The sequence below is a fragment of the Amblyomma maculatum genome, chromosome 10, assembly GCF_055883805.1.
Source record: "Amblyomma maculatum isolate TAMU_Amacu chromosome 10, ASM5588380v1, whole genome shotgun sequence".
Lineage (NCBI taxonomy): Eukaryota > Metazoa > Arthropoda > Arachnida > Ixodida > Ixodidae > Amblyomma > Amblyomma maculatum.
The window spans coordinates 17,160,131-17,177,390 of NC_139353.1; the positions used below are offsets into that span (position 1 = coordinate 17,160,131).

The following is a 17,260-nucleotide window of genomic DNA, read 5'->3' on the forward strand; positions in this document are numbered from 1 at the left end:
GTGCGCACTGACAGCGTTGATACTAAGATATATCTTTTGAGCGCAGTTCTCCGCGCGCGACAGCGAAATTTTGTGTGAGGTTTGAAGCTTTTGTGGAAAAACACCCCTCTATGAGATGTTTATAAACCTCCTGTGAGTTCACACCGTGTTTCGTGATGCTATACTTGTGTTCAAGACGCAGGAGTTAAAGGCCTCCCTTGACAGAATAACTGAATAACTTTGTATAATTGCCCATCACAGCTATTCATATTTTTATTTCTTGCCGTGTAATAGGGCCACATTAATGTGAATTAAAGAAACAGAAAGGGTCTCAAGGACGTTCTAGAGCCCCATCGATTCGCCAGCCGTATCCAGCAGTGGTTGCTCTAGGACGCCACTAAGTAGCAGCTACTTGAGATAATTGATTAATTTCGAACTATCTGCGGCACAAAATACAGGCTCGTCCTGGTCTCATGACCGACGTATTTCAATGCTTGCCGTAATGTAGCCCTGACAAGTGTGCATACCTGCCGACACTAAGCCATGGGAATGCACGACACAAAATTGCAGTTTAGTAAACAAGACGTTTTGTGTACACATGGGCTAGTTGTGCGCCGCTATGCTGTGTACGTATGTAAAATATAGGAGAAAACAACAACAAATACTCCTGATATACACAACAGATACCTGTCTTCCTGATATAGAAAGAGGGGAGCAGTTACTTCTATTTTTGACAATGAATCTCATTGAACAGCGCAGGAGGAAAGCTCATCCCCTAGTGCAACTAATATTTCATTCGCGTGTTTAAGCAGCAAACTTCATAAACGGTAGAGCAGGGGAAACATAGCTTCTTGCGCCCCCCCCCCTCCCCTCTCCTCTAGATAGCAACTGCCCGCCCCCCCTTCCGAGGAAAGCATGCACCAAAATACGTTATCAGTTTCGAACTCCCTTTGTCCATCATGTTTCAATCCCACAAGGGTACAGGACATTCATAGGCGCCCTAGTGACGATTAGAGGAATTCAAAACTTATCATGTATTGTCGCATTACTACAAAATGCGTATAGTCAAGTGAATCAGTACTACGAATTGTCTTTATCATTTACCACAATACCGTAACGACAACGCAAAGGCACATGATTTGTTAGCATGAACGCAACAGTGGTCAAGAATGAACGCAACAGTTGTCATTTAAATTCGAGTAACTATGCAATGCAATGACATATCACCAAACTACATGAATCAACGTCTCTGCAAGTGGGCTATTTGCAGGCGTTGTTTAGAGCCTAATCCATTCGTTCCAATCTATCTCTGGCATTGGATACAAAAAACAAACCCTGCCTTATTGACGCAATGACGTTTTTAGCCACCTGCTGCTTCTGTGGGAGCGCACTTTGTGGGAAGGTTTTAGCCCTCCCTGCAAAGCGAAGCAATCGTGTTGAAGACGCAAATTTATTTCACACGTAAAGGTCAACGTCAGAAAGAAACGCTGCGGTCTTGCGTCTCGCGTGTACTAACTGCTGCGATTAACACGTGTCAACGGGCCATCGCAAAGCCCACCCGGCCATGGCCTGACGGTTCCAGCGGCGCCTCGAGCACGGTGTAGACGCGTCTTAAGAAGAGAAGCCCAAAGTGCCAGGTTGCATTGTGCATCTCATCGGCTTCCACGAACCCGCTGTAGCATCTCGTACCTGATGGCTCATCAACCTGAAAAAGGAATAGGCATGCATATGGCTGGCAAGCGCCACCAAGTAAAAGCGATTACAAACTAGAATTGGGAAGCATTAACCCTCTCCTCTCCTCTTTGAGTGTGCAGATAAATTATGGTCTTCGTGTGGAGTTTGCAAAAGTGTATTGAAAAGGCGCTTACTTACGTGACATCAAGCCTGCTTTGAAAGAACAGTCGATGCAAGGTATAAGTGGTCACTTCAACTTTATCGCTCAAACCTGAGGTGCTGCACGTACGACCTGTAAGACTCTGGTAAGCTACAAATTTTGTGAAGGAGGAGCATTCTTAACCCCGAGAATTAAAAGCATAAATTGAACTTAAGTATATAAGACATAGCTCTATTGGGTCAATTTTTATGAAATTGATCACGATGGAAATTTTTCATTCATAGGAATCTTCACTCTATAAAATAAGCCAAAATGACCTATATTGCTTTATGTGTTTATACACTCTGTGTTTTTTATATGTGCACAAGTATTATCCGGAAATGATAAGGTCACCTTTCTGGAACATTATACATAATTACTGGTAAACAGTTCGGGGTAAGCAAGAAGCTGCTTTGTGAACATTCAGGGTGGTAGAACGACGTTCTAAAGTGTAGAAAATATTATTTTTGAAGTCCATCCTTTGCTCGCAACTAGAATATTAGTCGCCATAAAAATAAATCATCGCGCGTTTCTCGCTGTAATTGTTACAAAACTGGAATATATATGAAGTATATGGTGAGTAAGAATATATGACATTGGTCTAATGCTATGTGCTAAGGAAACTCACAGCTAGTGCTTATCGTGGGCTGGCAAAAAGGATTTAAAAAGGTTGCAGAAACAATTCTATGAGTCTTAGACAAAATAGCGAAACATAGAGGCCACTTTATAACCCTTTATTTGCGGATAATTGGATTGTAACTACACAATCTTACCTGTGAGAAAAAATGCGTTCATAGACAGTCACGTACTCAAAACATCCACGTGTCCAGAATTTTAGCGTATGAGGTTCTGCAGATTTTATTCGCGACGAAAAAGTTTAGCAAAGTAATTTTAGCATTTACTGCCTAAGCAACCTGTCTGAAAGGCGTAAACAGGCGTGCCATGACGGTACACTTAGGCTTTTATGTTCCGCCGGCTTTGTTTCGAGCACCCCATTTTTTCTGAATTATTAACACAAAAGCGCTACGTAGACAACACGAAGAGAAATACAGTGATAACAAGTTTTTGATGTACTCAATGAAGTGCCTTGTTATTTTCTTCAACAACCATAACAACGAGACACATCAGTTTTAAAATAATTTCGCAAACGAATAAGACGCTCATATATGGTGCCCTTATGCAGAGGCCTAGTGTGTTACAGCAAGGGCATGCTGCTTACCTTGATTACATAGTCCCCAGGGTTAAACTCGATGGACTTGTCCCCAATCGCGAAGGCCACTAAAGGTGGCTCCTTTTCGCAGCGAAGTTCGTACTGCGTAACACCACAGAGGAAAGTGTAAAATATGGGAAGGAAAGAAGTGATCGAAGATTCTTGTTAGGAATCGGTGACAGATGCATATATTCGCCATTATTCCAGTGCAGTTGTATCACTTGCCCCTAGTGGTGACTCTTGGGATCGTTCACCGAATTATTGCACGCGCCACAAACAGCATTTTTAGAACAGCAGCAAGAAATAATGCTTATGAGGCACGAGCTTCATGTACACGTCAACTTCAAAGGAGGCGTAACAAAACATATTGATGGGCTCGAGTATTATCACGAAAAAAATGTTCTTGACAAAGCATATACCACAGCAGCCAGGTTCTGTCAACGCGTAATGCACGCAAGTGTTGTTGCGCGTTTGGATCTGGCCCTTATCGAAGGGACAGGAAAGGTGCTTTATAATAAGCGGCAAGTTGTTTGTATACGGAAGGCTAGTTGGAAATACCTTATGAACGAGTTCAAACTAGGCAGCTATAATGGGTAAGACAAAGTAAGTAGTCGTGAGCATGTTTTGCACTTTATGTGATTATTCATTCAATGCATGGACCTATAAATATCTGCTTCGTTTTCTTCAGGAACCTAGCTTGATTGTCGTTATAATTTCAAGTGTTTACTCAGCGTTTGTCTGTCTAAACAAAATGCAAATTCTGTAGTTATTGCGACGAGCCATGCTCATCTTGCGAATATATATTCACGAAACTGGTTTTGCACTAAACACCAGAAGTAAAAAAACCTGCCATCATAATCTCATACCAAGACACTAAGCAACAGCCTTTTGTAGGGCTTTGCTCTTACCTCTTGCTTTATTTCTGCTTTCTCAATTATTCAATTTAAGAAATAATTGCATACCTCAATATGCAAGCTTTAAAAAGCGATAGCGCCAGCTAAATCATTGCTGCCTTGTGTTTTACACTAATGTACGCCACAAATATCTTCTTGAACTGCTGCTGCTGTTGTTTCTTTAGGTACAACAGCAAGGAGGTACAACAACAAGGAGGTACACAACGACACAACGTCGTTGTGTCGTTGTGTACCTCCTTTCACTCGTCTCTGACCTTTTGCGCTGCTGCTTAAACATAGATGATCAACTAATCCAAACCTCCGTTCTTCTACGGGCAACTCTAATTCACCAGCAGCAATGGCAGAGCTGTAAGGCCCATGCCTTTTGTTTCTGAAAGAAGCTCTACGATCGGTATAGCACTTTCCCAGAAAGTTATGTGTACATTATATGCCATATTTCTGTTTTCCATGCAAAAATACGAGCGTGTCATATCTACTGAGTACATAGATAACTGAACCAGTGAGTCAAAGAGAATGGTGCCATCTTTCCTTACCGGTCAGCTACAGGAGCGGGGCTTGCCTTGAAGGCAATGTAGGATGGAAATGTACAATTGCCAGTGCAACAAGAATGGTCTTTGTTAAATTGACATTTATTGCTCTTAAATAGGAAATTTTGTTCTCAGACCGAAATCGAATGCATAAAACGACGCGGTTACATTTACCTTTCCACCTTCCGCCGGGCGTCCACCAAGCAAGATGTTGAGTGCTTTAATTTCATCCGCCGGGCCTCCAATGAAAGGCTCGGTTAAAGCCAGACGGGCCCTTGAATTTTCCTGGATCAGCGTTATTTTCGATGGGCCCACTTCGTACCTGCGTTTGCTTCTAGTCAGCACATCAACCTTTCAACAAAACAGCTGGACGTATTATAATTCTCACTGCAGTGCTGTCATATTAGTTAGCTATACATACTGCGCTTTGTGATTGTTTAGGCTTTTAGCCAGAGCCTTCCAAGGCGTTCTGATATTATATAATATGTAGAGTGATGTACGATCACATAGGCAATGTGTCTATATCGGTTACGTTAGCTATAAAAATTATTGATTTCGTCTTTAATAGGGTCAAGATGCGTTTCGACTTCGCTTTAAAATTTTAAAGCCTTGTAATTGGCATAGAGGTTTTTGAAGAAATTGTTCTTTATTTGTTAGCACTGTTGAGCTAGGTAAGTCTGCAACTTGTTCAAAGCATTTACAACCCGGTTTCTGTCCATTTGTTTCAAAGGAACACAGCTTGTACTTTTTAAGAAAATGCCAGTTAGCCTAAAAGAGTGATTCAGAAGCATCAGCCACGACATGGTCTATTATTGTACGCACCCAATAATGCCAAACTGAAAGGCATCGCCAAGAGCTTCAGTGAAGTATAGCGAACCATTGTAATGGTCCTCGTTCGCTCCCCCGAACAAAGCTTCCCCTGGAACTTTCTCTTCGGTGCTGAAGTAGAGCCCCAGCCATGGCTTGCTGATGACTCCGGAGCGAGCCATTTCGCTCAGAGGTGAATGCGAGCCCAGCCGCAGTCCAAAAACGCCGTCTAAAGGATCGTCGATGAAGCTTGGTATATGAAACCCTATGCCGTTAAGGAAAAACTGTTTGCCAATTTCCATGCCTCCTAGTTCCATCACGTCCAGGGACTCGACTCCAGTGATGTTGCCGCTGTAATAGTGCGATACAATCTAAAGTCACATTTACATACACCCGTCAAGCAGTGTGCGCTTGGGAGAAGAAACATACACTAAACGGCTTGAAATGAAGTTGTCCTGTGTTTATTTTATAGTTTCGAGTAGTAGATTCAGAACAAATTTGGGCTGGTCCCTTCCTTTATCTAAAGCACAGGTAACCTTGCTGGTTTCTATATTCCCCAACAAAAACAAAGCAATCTGTTGTGACGCCTGCTATGGCTCACTGACTACGGCTCTTGCTGAATAAGGGGCCAGGGTTCAAGCCCGGCTGTAGTGGCCACGCTTCGATAGAGGCGAGTCACGAAGCGTCCTTGTACTCTGCGATATTACTGCACGTGCCAGGGCACCAGGGTGTAGAAATTTTACAGAACCCTATATCCACTACGGCGTCCTTCATACAATGAACCGACCGGGGATGTAAACTTTATGAATCATAAAGGCTCATGCTGAGCGTGCTAGAGCGTTTTGCTCCCCACGCATCGCACGTTTATGCGCTCTGCTCTAATTACATTTTCGCAACTACGGCAGGCGTGTGCATTGTTATCAATTTTAGATTACGTTTCCGGTGGGCAGTGTTCCCTTTGCTTAGTGCGGTCTTTTCTACACACACTTTTTTTTAATATTGCAACATCCAAAAACATTTAGATCTATATTTTTTGTCCCAGTTACAGCTAGAGTGCCTGGCTATGATTATAAACAAACTGTAGGTGATTGCAACAATAGATACCTGACACTCAGTTGCATCAAAGCTCAGGATGTTTCTGTATGTCGAGCAGGAATTTGTAGAAGTTTGGCTACATTAATAGGTTGCTCTTGAAATAAATATACCTTCATCTGTTTTACCTTGCCATTGTAAGTTCTATACGTGTCCATATTTACCTGCCGAACTCCACAGCACCATCGACCCATTCGGTGCTGTAAGTGGACGACTCCGTCCACTGAAACATCTTATGTCCATCTACGAAAGAGAACAAGTCAGGCTTGTATTATGAGAACCTAGACAGTCGGGCGAGTTCCTTTTGCATTGCAAGTTATGTACGAGTGCACACAAACGAGAGTAGGGAGAGACGATGAAAACAAGGGAGCTTGCATTGTCCACCCTTCTCCCTGCCCTCATTGCAGTGCGGTCGTGCATGCTCTCCGCGATAGATGACGACACCTTCACAAAACAAAGCGCTTACGTTCAAAGCAGAGAAAGTGCATTGACAACCGAAGTCATGCTCAAGTGAAGCATAAAAATAAATCGAGTAAAACTATATGTCAACGTGTACCGCACATTCACGTGCAGTAAATAAGAAATATAGGGTTATTCATAACTTGCATGATCTACGAAATGTTACGTATCAGCGCTCTTTGTGTCGCAAATTCTACGCTTGGATTGTTTGTGCATGTGTTCTCCGATAATTTATTTTCTATCCCTGTTTGCTTAAAAAGTTCTCAGCACAGACTGCTCTTTTTCCTACAGTTCTAGAATCAAAGCAACAAAGTAAGTACACAAAAGCAAAAGCGCGAAGCCTATGAAGTCTATGAAGTAAGTTTTTCGCTTCTATTAGGTGCGAAGTTTTCTTCAATTCTTTGGTGGCCATTTTGCCTTCCTTTGTGGTCTTTCTTGGTTTGCTTGACAAAAAAATCGGCACTTTCGTGCACTGTTGCCAAGTGAAAGCTGAAAACTCCGAAACAGAAAGAACAATGCAAAATCCGCTAGAAACTTCTAAATTTAATATTTAGATAAAGAAAGTTATTTTTTAGGTATTTTATCCTCCTATTCTACTTGTCAATAATGCAAATATTACTAAGCATATTATAGAAAGTTTCTATTTTTATTACGACTGGATCGAAGCATCATACAACTAATGCTTTCATTCTCGGTAATATTCCGCCGTCCTTCCACTCGTTTAAACTGAAGTTGCAAAAGCACTTCCTTTACTGATTATAAACTGCTTACTGCCGGATCTGTTACTCGCGTATACGTCGTCTTCATATTGGTAAGCTGAGCACTCTGCAACTCTTCAGGCGATCGTCCGCTTTTAACGCCGGTTCTAGGCAGGGTTCTTGCGCTCCTGCCAACGTGCACGTTCGTCTCGTGGCAATCTTTTGGATTGCATCTCCTTGGAGTTTGGAGTTTCAGCAGTATTTCTCTGCCTTCGGTGTCCGGCTCGAAAAGATATGTAGGGGTTCATCATCTCTGTTCATAGCAGGAACACTGTTTATACTTGATAATGTGCAGTTTACTGAACGTGTGTTCAAACCCTGTTTTCGGCCAGAGCATTATCTGCACTTAAAGATCGAGATAAATATCAACGGAAAGACTGTCGTTGTAAGGATTATTGTACTTTTTCAGTTCGTCCAGCAATGTAGCAGTGCACCCATAGTTGCTCTACCTGTCGAGTGTGGACGTCTTTTATTGAAGTTCAATGACGCATATATTTTTTATCGCGACAAACTCGTTATTAGCATGAGGCAACGACTATTCTTAAGCTGCATAAAGAGCGTCGATTTGTATTTGGGACTGAAAAAAAAACATTCTCGACACTTAGAGTGCTGCAGCCAATCTTTCCTATACTTCTCCATATATTTCACAGGCATCTTTAAGCCGGACCAAAAGCCCGTGAACAGTAACTTACACATGCATTAAAATTTCTGATAAATCAGTGCAAGGCATAACGTACGTGTTCTAATATTCGCCACATTGGCGACGCAGTGACGTCATGCGCTCACAACTAAGTTATATTGCATAAATGATTGTAATTTTAAGGAATATGGCCTATTCTAGCAAAAATTGTACAACCTGCAAAATCGGAAAAGCTCCAAGGCGGCACTAAAACCCGCTAAAAGTCCTTGCTCCCGCAATACATTTTTTTCCGCAAAATAATGTAAGTATCCCATAAATATAGGAGGAAACCAAACATTCGTTTCACGTACATTTCAGCGACGTCTCTTAATAATCAGTAATACTCCTCCCTATTCGGCTATGTCATGTGGTCTCGAGACACTAACTTGACGACCTCCCCTTACCCGAACTTGCGACCTGCCAGTTTCCACCTGCAAAATGTAAGCCGGCGATTTTCCGCTTACATCGCCGACGCCAAATTTCCGGAGAACAGAGTTTCTAACGCTTATGATTGGATTGCTCATACTCACAGCAAGGCTCGCCTTTGGCGCAGAAGTAAGCGATAAGCCAAGTATTTGCCACCGTGTCAAGCGTGACATTGAATTCTTGACGGGGCGTGCCTACTTTCAGCACGGTGGTGTACGTAAGCTGCAAAGAAAAAAAAAATCAGCACTGCGTCAAAGTAGCTTAATTACCGCTGTGGCCAACAGCCACGTAGTGATATCGAAACCTAGTGAACCTGCTTTCTAGACAATAATACTGCCAGTCAAATATCGCCCAATACAAAGCTCCAGCTAATTGTAAACCGTTTTTCTTTGCTCTTAGTGTGCTTCAGGGGTTTACCTTTCCGCCCAGCTCCGTATTTTTTACTCGCACCAGGTGCTATTACCTGTGTTAAACGTGATCCACATAACGAATCAATGAGCGTCCCTTTCACTTTGCAAAGTATTTTACGAGAACCAAACTTTCTGAGCACTAAGCTAAACCGAGTTCCTTAACTTTGCTGATTTTGTTTTTATTGTAATTCAACCTAGTAATGTAGTGTAATCTAAGCAGCTTGTACTTCTGCCAGAGAAACATCATATTGAACGAAAGAATGAGGAGATGCAAGTGACTGACAAAATCGAACAGTCAACACTGCAGTCATTTACCATTGAGTGGCGAGGCGCCGGTAACTTAGTGGTGCGGGCGTACGGTTAGCGCGACGTTGATCATAACTTAAGCACAGTGAAACTATAGATTAAAATTTACAGGATTGCTCTTAAGACAGCGTAAGTGCTGAAAATGCGAAAGCCTTTCTCACATTCTGCCCACTTTCACCTCCCTGCTAGATGAAACTGCTGTGCTGTGACGTTTTTTGTGAACCTCGTTGGATTGCGCAATGCGTCTGTTTAGCGGGGGATTCAATTTGTTGTTTTATTTGATTTTGTATACGCAGATATTTGTGTCCTTTCACTCCCGTCTTCCTTCCTCCTTTACGGCGCGGTTCAGGAGTCTACCCAGAGTTATGAACTGCGCCTTTCCTTCACGTGACGAGTACAGTTACTATGCGACGGATTCGTGCCGTTTCCATGGCTACCGCCGTTTGTTTACAATTCGCGCAGTAGCGAGACCTCGGCGCAAGTTTTTAAAATTCGTGGTCATCTACCATCTGAGCACATAGTCATCGCCAGTTCCGAACACACTGTCTAGCGTTTGTTCTTGCGTTCTTGATGCTTTGTTACATGGCAAATGAACATCTGCAATCTCAGTGAGCCTTGTTTGGCCATGTAAAATAAAAAAAGAGTAAACGACACATGTTCAGTAAATACAATACGGAATACTGATGTCTTACAATGCGCCAAAAATACCGTACATTATGTTGATTGCAAGGCGTATGCTACACTCACATAAGAAATTGCGGTACTATACTCAAGGAACAAATTTTTCAGGCTGTGGAGCTTTCCTTATGGTGTTACTACACCATATAGTTTTGGCATATTTGGCCTCAGGTACGGTTTTGGTTTCAGTTGCGCCTTTGCTTGAAATAATGGCTTCTGAGTCTCCAAATATGCAGAAATGTCTTTTTTTAGACTACTTAAGATCTAAGCGAATGTATATTTGCGGCTAATGGATATCACGCGCTACGTATATGTCCTTGCTTGTTTGCTCATTAATTCTATGGGCCTGCAAAATATTCTAGAAGACGAAATAGACCTAGGCAACTGCATCACCATAAATATATGAGCTGGTTTGAAACCAAATAACGACACTTCATAACTTATACAGAGAAGAGCAAAAACTAAAATGGAAATTCACATGGCCAAATCCGTATGCCGACTTTCAGTGGTGAAGAACAGATTTGTTCAGCAGTATAATAGGAGCGTTGTCAGCTGCTATAAAAGAAGAATAGCCGGAGGCTTCTGATTTGCAATTTGATTTAAATACCAGTTACACTGTTCACGCTGCTGTAGCGTTAGAGACGACTAGGTATCCCCACATGCACCTACCAGACCCAAAACAAAGGATGCCGACAAATAAGGACTGACTCCATAAAAAAGCTACTATGAGTGATCGTACGTTGCCAAAACAAGCGCATTATGAAAGCGTACTGAAACCGACGGGTAGAGCCCGACTGTGGAAGGGGCGAGGGTCTCGCCGGAGGGTCCTGAAGACCCCCTACCACGCTCTGCTCAGGAGAGGGCTTCGTGCTCCTTTGTTGAGCATGAGTGCTTTGGGCATTCCCGATCTGCTCGCCTTGAGGTGCAACATGACTACGGCGTGGAGCTTTCAGCCACTTATGCCGAACGGCTATGCTCTTATGAAGCACTGTGTTTACTTGCCTGAGCAATACATGACTACGTTGCGGAGGTCTGAGCCACTACCGCCTGACGGATTTGCCTTATTGCGGCAGGGTCATACCGACACCACGCACCTTTCTTCACCAAGGCTAGGGCCCGAGAGATCGATAAAGGCTATTAATGGACATGTCCTTTACAGCGCATCTGCTGTCCTCCTCTTGCTTATGCAGCATTGGACTTTATTCTGATATGAGTTGTATTGCATAGCATTTTTCTTCTGCCTTTTTCTCTTCTGTTTTCTTTTCTTTTTAAATCTGTCATTTGGTATTTACTAATGTTATTACTATTACTTTTCTTTTCTCTGTTCACCTTTTTTGTGCCATTTTTTGTGTGTACATCTATCTATCATCTATGTACATTCATGTTGCCTTAATTATTTTTCATCGACCAGTATATTATATTTTCAGCTTTCTGGCTTTGTTTTTTGCTTTTTGTTTTTTGTTTTTGTACGTAATGTACAGCTTTCTCCCACCCGATTCGGACAGAATTTTATTCCATAATTTCATAGTAATGGACGTCTTCTCAAGCTGTCAAGGATTTCATGCGTGATGTTCTGTGTGTCTTTGTGCCTCCATTAGATTTGTATGCGCGACAATTTTCAATGCTATCTTTTTTTTTCTCATTTCATTGCAGACTTTGGTAACCGCTTTATATATATATATATATATATATATATATATATATATATATATATATATATATATATATATATATATATATATATATATATATATATATCTTTTTCGAGGCTGAAGTTTGTTTCGCATATTTGATTTAAATTTATATTTTTGTGTATTGGCTAATCCTTAATGCACAATTTTTGTGTTGGTTCTCTATTCTTTTGCAGTTTCTGGCTACCCACGAACGTTTTCTTCAGTGCCTCCTTCTTTCCTGGACCTCTTTATCTTTTTGTGCTTTTCTTCTCTCGTTTTGTTTGTTTCTTTGTCCTTTTTCCATTTCATATAACTACTTGTTGTAACTAGTAGTTGTAACTAGTAGTTGTAACTATACACAACTAGGCAGTTGTGTTCTTTGTTTACTTTTGTATCTTTAAGGTACTGTAAAATATAACTTTTTATTATCCATGTTTTTTTCATCTCAATTACGTTTATTTTTATTTATTTATTTTTGGGGGGGGGGGCGTATAGCTTCTTTTCTTTTATCTTAAATTGGATTATGTCTGGCAAAGCTTTGCTGGTCCGGGCTCCCTCTCTTATTCTTTTACATTTTTTTCGTCATATTCTGAGAGGATTAATAAAAGGTATAAAAAAAGGGTAGACGAAGCAGCAGCAGCCGACGAACAGAACGGGAGATTCCAGGCAGATGGCGTGGCCATCCCGTATGCACGCTTTAGTTTGCACGGTGTCCTGTACTGATTTTAAAATGCATTACGTTAACATTGTACTGGCCTATAATGTACTACAATCTTGACGCAATAACAAAATGGGCATTTCTGTAATGATATAGTATCCCAGAGAACGATTCGCTTAGTTTATCAAAAGACTATATTCTGCTGCGCAGTGAGCTTATTCGCCTTGGCTATGTAGCTTTGGCTGCATATCCACAAAAACTTGTCCGGGAGTTTAGAACAGAAATCGAAATTATTTTTTTAGTCCTAAGAACGTGTTATTTTCTAATCACGTTCCTCCCTCAAACGAGGTGAAAGCTTTTTCGAATGTCACTCATATGCAATGTTTTAAAGAACCATGGGAACCGCCAATTAGAGTGCTATTGTGGGTGCACATCAGTTTCACAATGGTATGGCACAACAGCGACAATAGGTGCGTAAGTGCCCTCCTAGGCGTTTCTCGGCGTATTACATTTGCATGCAGAGAGACTCGTATTCTGCTTTTCGTTTATCCGTCAGACACAAAAGCGTCCCTTTATTCGTTATGAAGAACCAGGGCCAGTGGCTTAGCGGCTGCTGCTGCTGTGCCCAGAGGCTCAAGCGTCTCATCTTCGGTCCCACCTAATTGCCCCAACTATATACCTCCAGTGCAATATCATTTACTGTAAAGCCTTACATGGCATAACTTTTGATTCAGGTTGTAACCTTATAATCTGAGTTTATCTGCAGGTTAACCTTTTTATATTCTCTGTGACGTCACGATACCCTAACAAACCCGGATTTTCTCAACGCGGAGGTTTCCACGGAACGGGATTTTTACAGCTAGGGCATTAAACCTCAAATGCTGATTCCAAACAAAATATATAAAGGTGTTGCTCCGCTACCACCAGTCTTAGCTAGAGTTATAATTTGGAGAATGCTCCAACTGACGATATTAAGAGCGTAATGGTGTGCAGAATGAAAATACGTGCCACTGTTCACTGTGTTCTCATTACACATTTCATTGCAGTTCTTGAGTGCTGTGCACCATAGTTTAGAAAGGTATAAGAAAGATATTTTGAGGAACTTGCTTGCTTTGCAAGTTCTTGCTTTTTGAGGAAACGTGCTACAGATACAAATCTTTTTTTTTTCTTCAAAGCAGTGCAGTTTTAAACTTCAGCGCTTACGTACGCAATAGGGTCTTTTTTCGAAATGGCCGACCTGTCGGAATGTATTCGCCCGTGTATTCTTCAATATCACACACACACACACACACACACACACACACACACACACACACACACACACACACACACACACACACACACACACACACACACACACACACACACACACACACACACACACACACACACACACACACACACACACACACACACACACACACACACACACACACACACACACACACACACACACGCACGCGCGCACGCACGCACGCACACACATACAGACGCACGCAAATTGCATATGTTGAATATGTGTAAAATAGAACATGTTGACATTGAAAAAAAGCAAAGCTTTGCCCTGCAAATATGAAAGGGTGCAATGCGATAATGGGTTAAACCCTTCAGAGAATTGAATAGCACCGGTCATAAACAAATCTTTTAACATCGCTGCAACAAAGAACAACTCACATTTTTGTGGTTCACCAGAGGCACGGAGATCGTTTTTGAACTTTCTTCTGGAATATCGTTCCTGTCGAGAAACAGATAAAAGATGTGCTAAAGTCCGAGCTAGCCATTTTAAAGTTCAGGCCATACTTCTTGAGTACTATGGAAAATATTCTGCAACAATAGCGATATGCTGTGGATACATCTACGTCTGTTGTCCGTGAGTAGTTAACACATCTTTTTAACCAGATGTGCCAAAAGTTAGACCTCTTTGCTGTAAATATTGGTTATGTGGCAGAGGTAGTGATGTCAGGTCCTTTCTTGTGTACTTATAGCTATAAACCAAAATTAATTGAAATGGAAGTCTGGAGAAATATTGACACCTCTCTGCAAATCATAATAAAAATCCACACATACTATTCTGTGAAAAAAAAATGGGGAAAACTGAAGCTCCTCCTTTAAAGGTAAGATGCGATAGCTTACGCTACAACCCGACAAATAAAGCCCCGCTTTATCCAAGCTGTATGAACGTGCCTTCTTGGCCTAGGGGTAACGTGTCTTCCTCCCTACTCAAGGTACCTGGCGAACTGATTCTGATATAACCCTCCCATATGAAAGGAGAGGCCTGGGTTGGCAGCTCCTCTAAAGCGCAACGGGAGGCAGCCCTATTTCCATTTTAGGCGCTGACATATTTGCTGCCAGCACCATCTACCAGCACCATGGGGGTGCCTTTTCACTCACAAGGCCGACACCGACATCGCCGACGCCCGATTTTCGCGTGAATGGGGTATTCAATGCCAACGCTTTAAAATGACTCCATTTATATCATTACAAATTAGACAGTGGCTCCAGCTATTGAAAAAGACAAACAACTGCGTAGCCATCCAAGAATAAAACACTAAGGGCTAGATTTCATTATGAGCTTTATGCGTGCCTCTAGAACGGCAAGCCTTGCTGCTCTTTATGTCTAATTAGGTATGGCTAAGTATAACCTGCTTCGGAGCGTAATTGTTTTTATCACCAACGTTAGCTCCAGGTTCCTTACTACTGCGCTTCTTTCTCTGAACACATGCTTCACTGCACAATCACTTGCTCTGAACGGCAGTTGATGGTACACAGAGCTCACAGTCACAAGGGGAACATTCGCTGCTGGCTCAACTGCCGCTTGATTGTAAACCATGGGACATGGCATGCAAGCTGTTTCCCTGCCAACGCCATCTAGAGCAGTGACATTATACAAGTAAAATGTGAAACGCACAGAAACACTCCTGCCTTAACAGAGACAAAAAGTTTATATAAGTATACACACTTCTTAATCTACATACTACCCAATATATTTAGGAATTTACCGAGTTTTATGTTTTAGGCTTGAGGGTGATACGTCGGCATGTTGCGCACGGATGGAATGTGCGGCAAAGCGGCATTATCTGTGTGACAGTGCTGAATATTTACCCGACTAATAGTTACTGTAATTCATCAACTATATAGCAATAACATATTTCGAAATCTTAAGCAGACAACGGGGAAGGTGGACAGAAACTTCAAATTTACATATTGGGTAAGGAAGGTAAGGAATCCATGTTAGCAAAGGAGCGTTCTGAATTTTGATGCTCGATTTCCTGGAGTAAATCTGACTGCCTAACTGAATATGAAAGCTAAAACTGCAATAACGACTAACGGTACTACCGCCACACAAGCGCCAACTAAACTTAATATTTTTTTTTTTTTCAAGAAACAAGCATTTTCTAAAGCAACCACCTGACAAGGTTCCGACCGCAGCAGATTTTAAACCTTTGCGTCCGAGTTACTCATGTGGTCGATAAAAATAAAGCTAGGGTTCCCGTGAACCAATTCAGCAATATCGATAGATTTTAAACGTTTTAATAGTCTTTTTTTTCTTCCTTCAACCTTTAGTATCCTTTTTACCACTAATGCCTCGCATGCCCTTCATTTCTCAGCACTCAAATCCTTTTTTCTTTTTTTGCTGAAATAAAACACTCCCGCTAAATTTTTGTTCTTTTTGCACAAGATTTGTTTCAGACCCACTGCAAGTTGACTGGAAAGCGACTTCCACAACTATGAGATGAGCTATATTATAAATAGTTTGTCCGACATGAACCAGACCACGAATATCTCGTTCCTAGTTAGGAGAGTTTGCTACCCCAAATAGCAAAAATGAAAGTGATTTTAAAGACATCCAGAAAATTAGGCACGAAAGAATGCACTCTTAAACAAACCAGCTTAACGAAACTCACTCATCTCGTTCTGCAGCGCCGCATCCCAGGAGGCCAGATAGTATGGCGAGGCTGAGGAAAAAGAGCCGCATCTTCATGCTTGGCAACTAAGCCGTGTGGGCAGTTTGCGCTGTTTCGAACGTTTATGTTCCTGAGTAACCACATGATATGTCTGTATCTCCTTAGCTCACCGTTACAAGGACTAGTTCTGCTGTCGTTGGGAGTCTGATATGCACAAGTAGAAGGAGCTGAGGTCGCCACTTCAGCTCATCTGCCGACCCTGGAACGAGGAGCTGAAGTACAAAACTTCACGGCTCAAAAACACTTCCAGTCTTTCCGCCTCAGTTTTCTGTACCGGGACGTCAATAACAGGGAAAACATGGCCGCGCATTGAAAAAAGCTGAGCTTTTTCAAATCGCGAATTGGCCCAATGATCTGAAGCATCAAATATCATTTCTGATGTGAGGATCACTATAAAACGGTCAGAATGTATTTTTTCATTGTGGAATGGGCGGTTTGAAAAAAGCAGACAAAACATCTTGAACGAGATATTGAGGAATATTTAATTCTGTACACATTACTCTAGACGTATGTGACCAAAAACTATCCGCAAGTTATTGTACGGCACGTGTGATGAGCTTCTAAAACCCGCACACGCGGCAATGAGAAATGTATCATCGGTATGAAGTAATTAAAAACGTTATCAAATCGAGGGTCTTCAGTGGTGTCTCCAAGACACAAGTTATAGTCTACAGTACATGAAATCTATAGCAGTATGAATCTTAAAATCGTTGTTTCAAACACTGTGCTCTTTCATATGGTACTAAAGGAACAACATCCTAGCCTCATTACTGTATTTCATTGGCCTGTACCACGCTACTGCTCCATCCCAAGGAAGCCGGCTGATTGCAAACCGTAGCATGTCTC

At 41.8% G+C, this 17,260-nt stretch overlaps 1 protein-coding gene across 1 annotated transcript; it reads right to left on the bottom strand.

Annotated features, from left to right (window-relative positions):
- Positions 1-1,353: 1,353 nt before the first annotated feature.
- Positions 1,354-16,534, bottom strand: LOC146175683 (lysosomal aspartic protease-like). The gene is made up of 8 exons (XM_084580842.1): positions 16,355-16,534; positions 14,124-14,184; positions 8,829-8,946; positions 6,567-6,645; positions 5,326-5,661; positions 4,678-4,825; positions 3,072-3,164; positions 1,354-1,684 (listed from the first exon to the last, which is right to left on the bottom strand). Exons 1-8 carry the CDS (start codon positions 16,429-16,431, stop codon positions 1,514-1,516), a joined length of 1,083 nt encoding a protein of 360 aa, XP_084436968.1. The 5' UTR covers positions 16,432-16,534; the 3' UTR covers positions 1,354-1,513.
- Between the last annotated feature and the right edge of the window lie 726 nt (positions 16,535-17,260).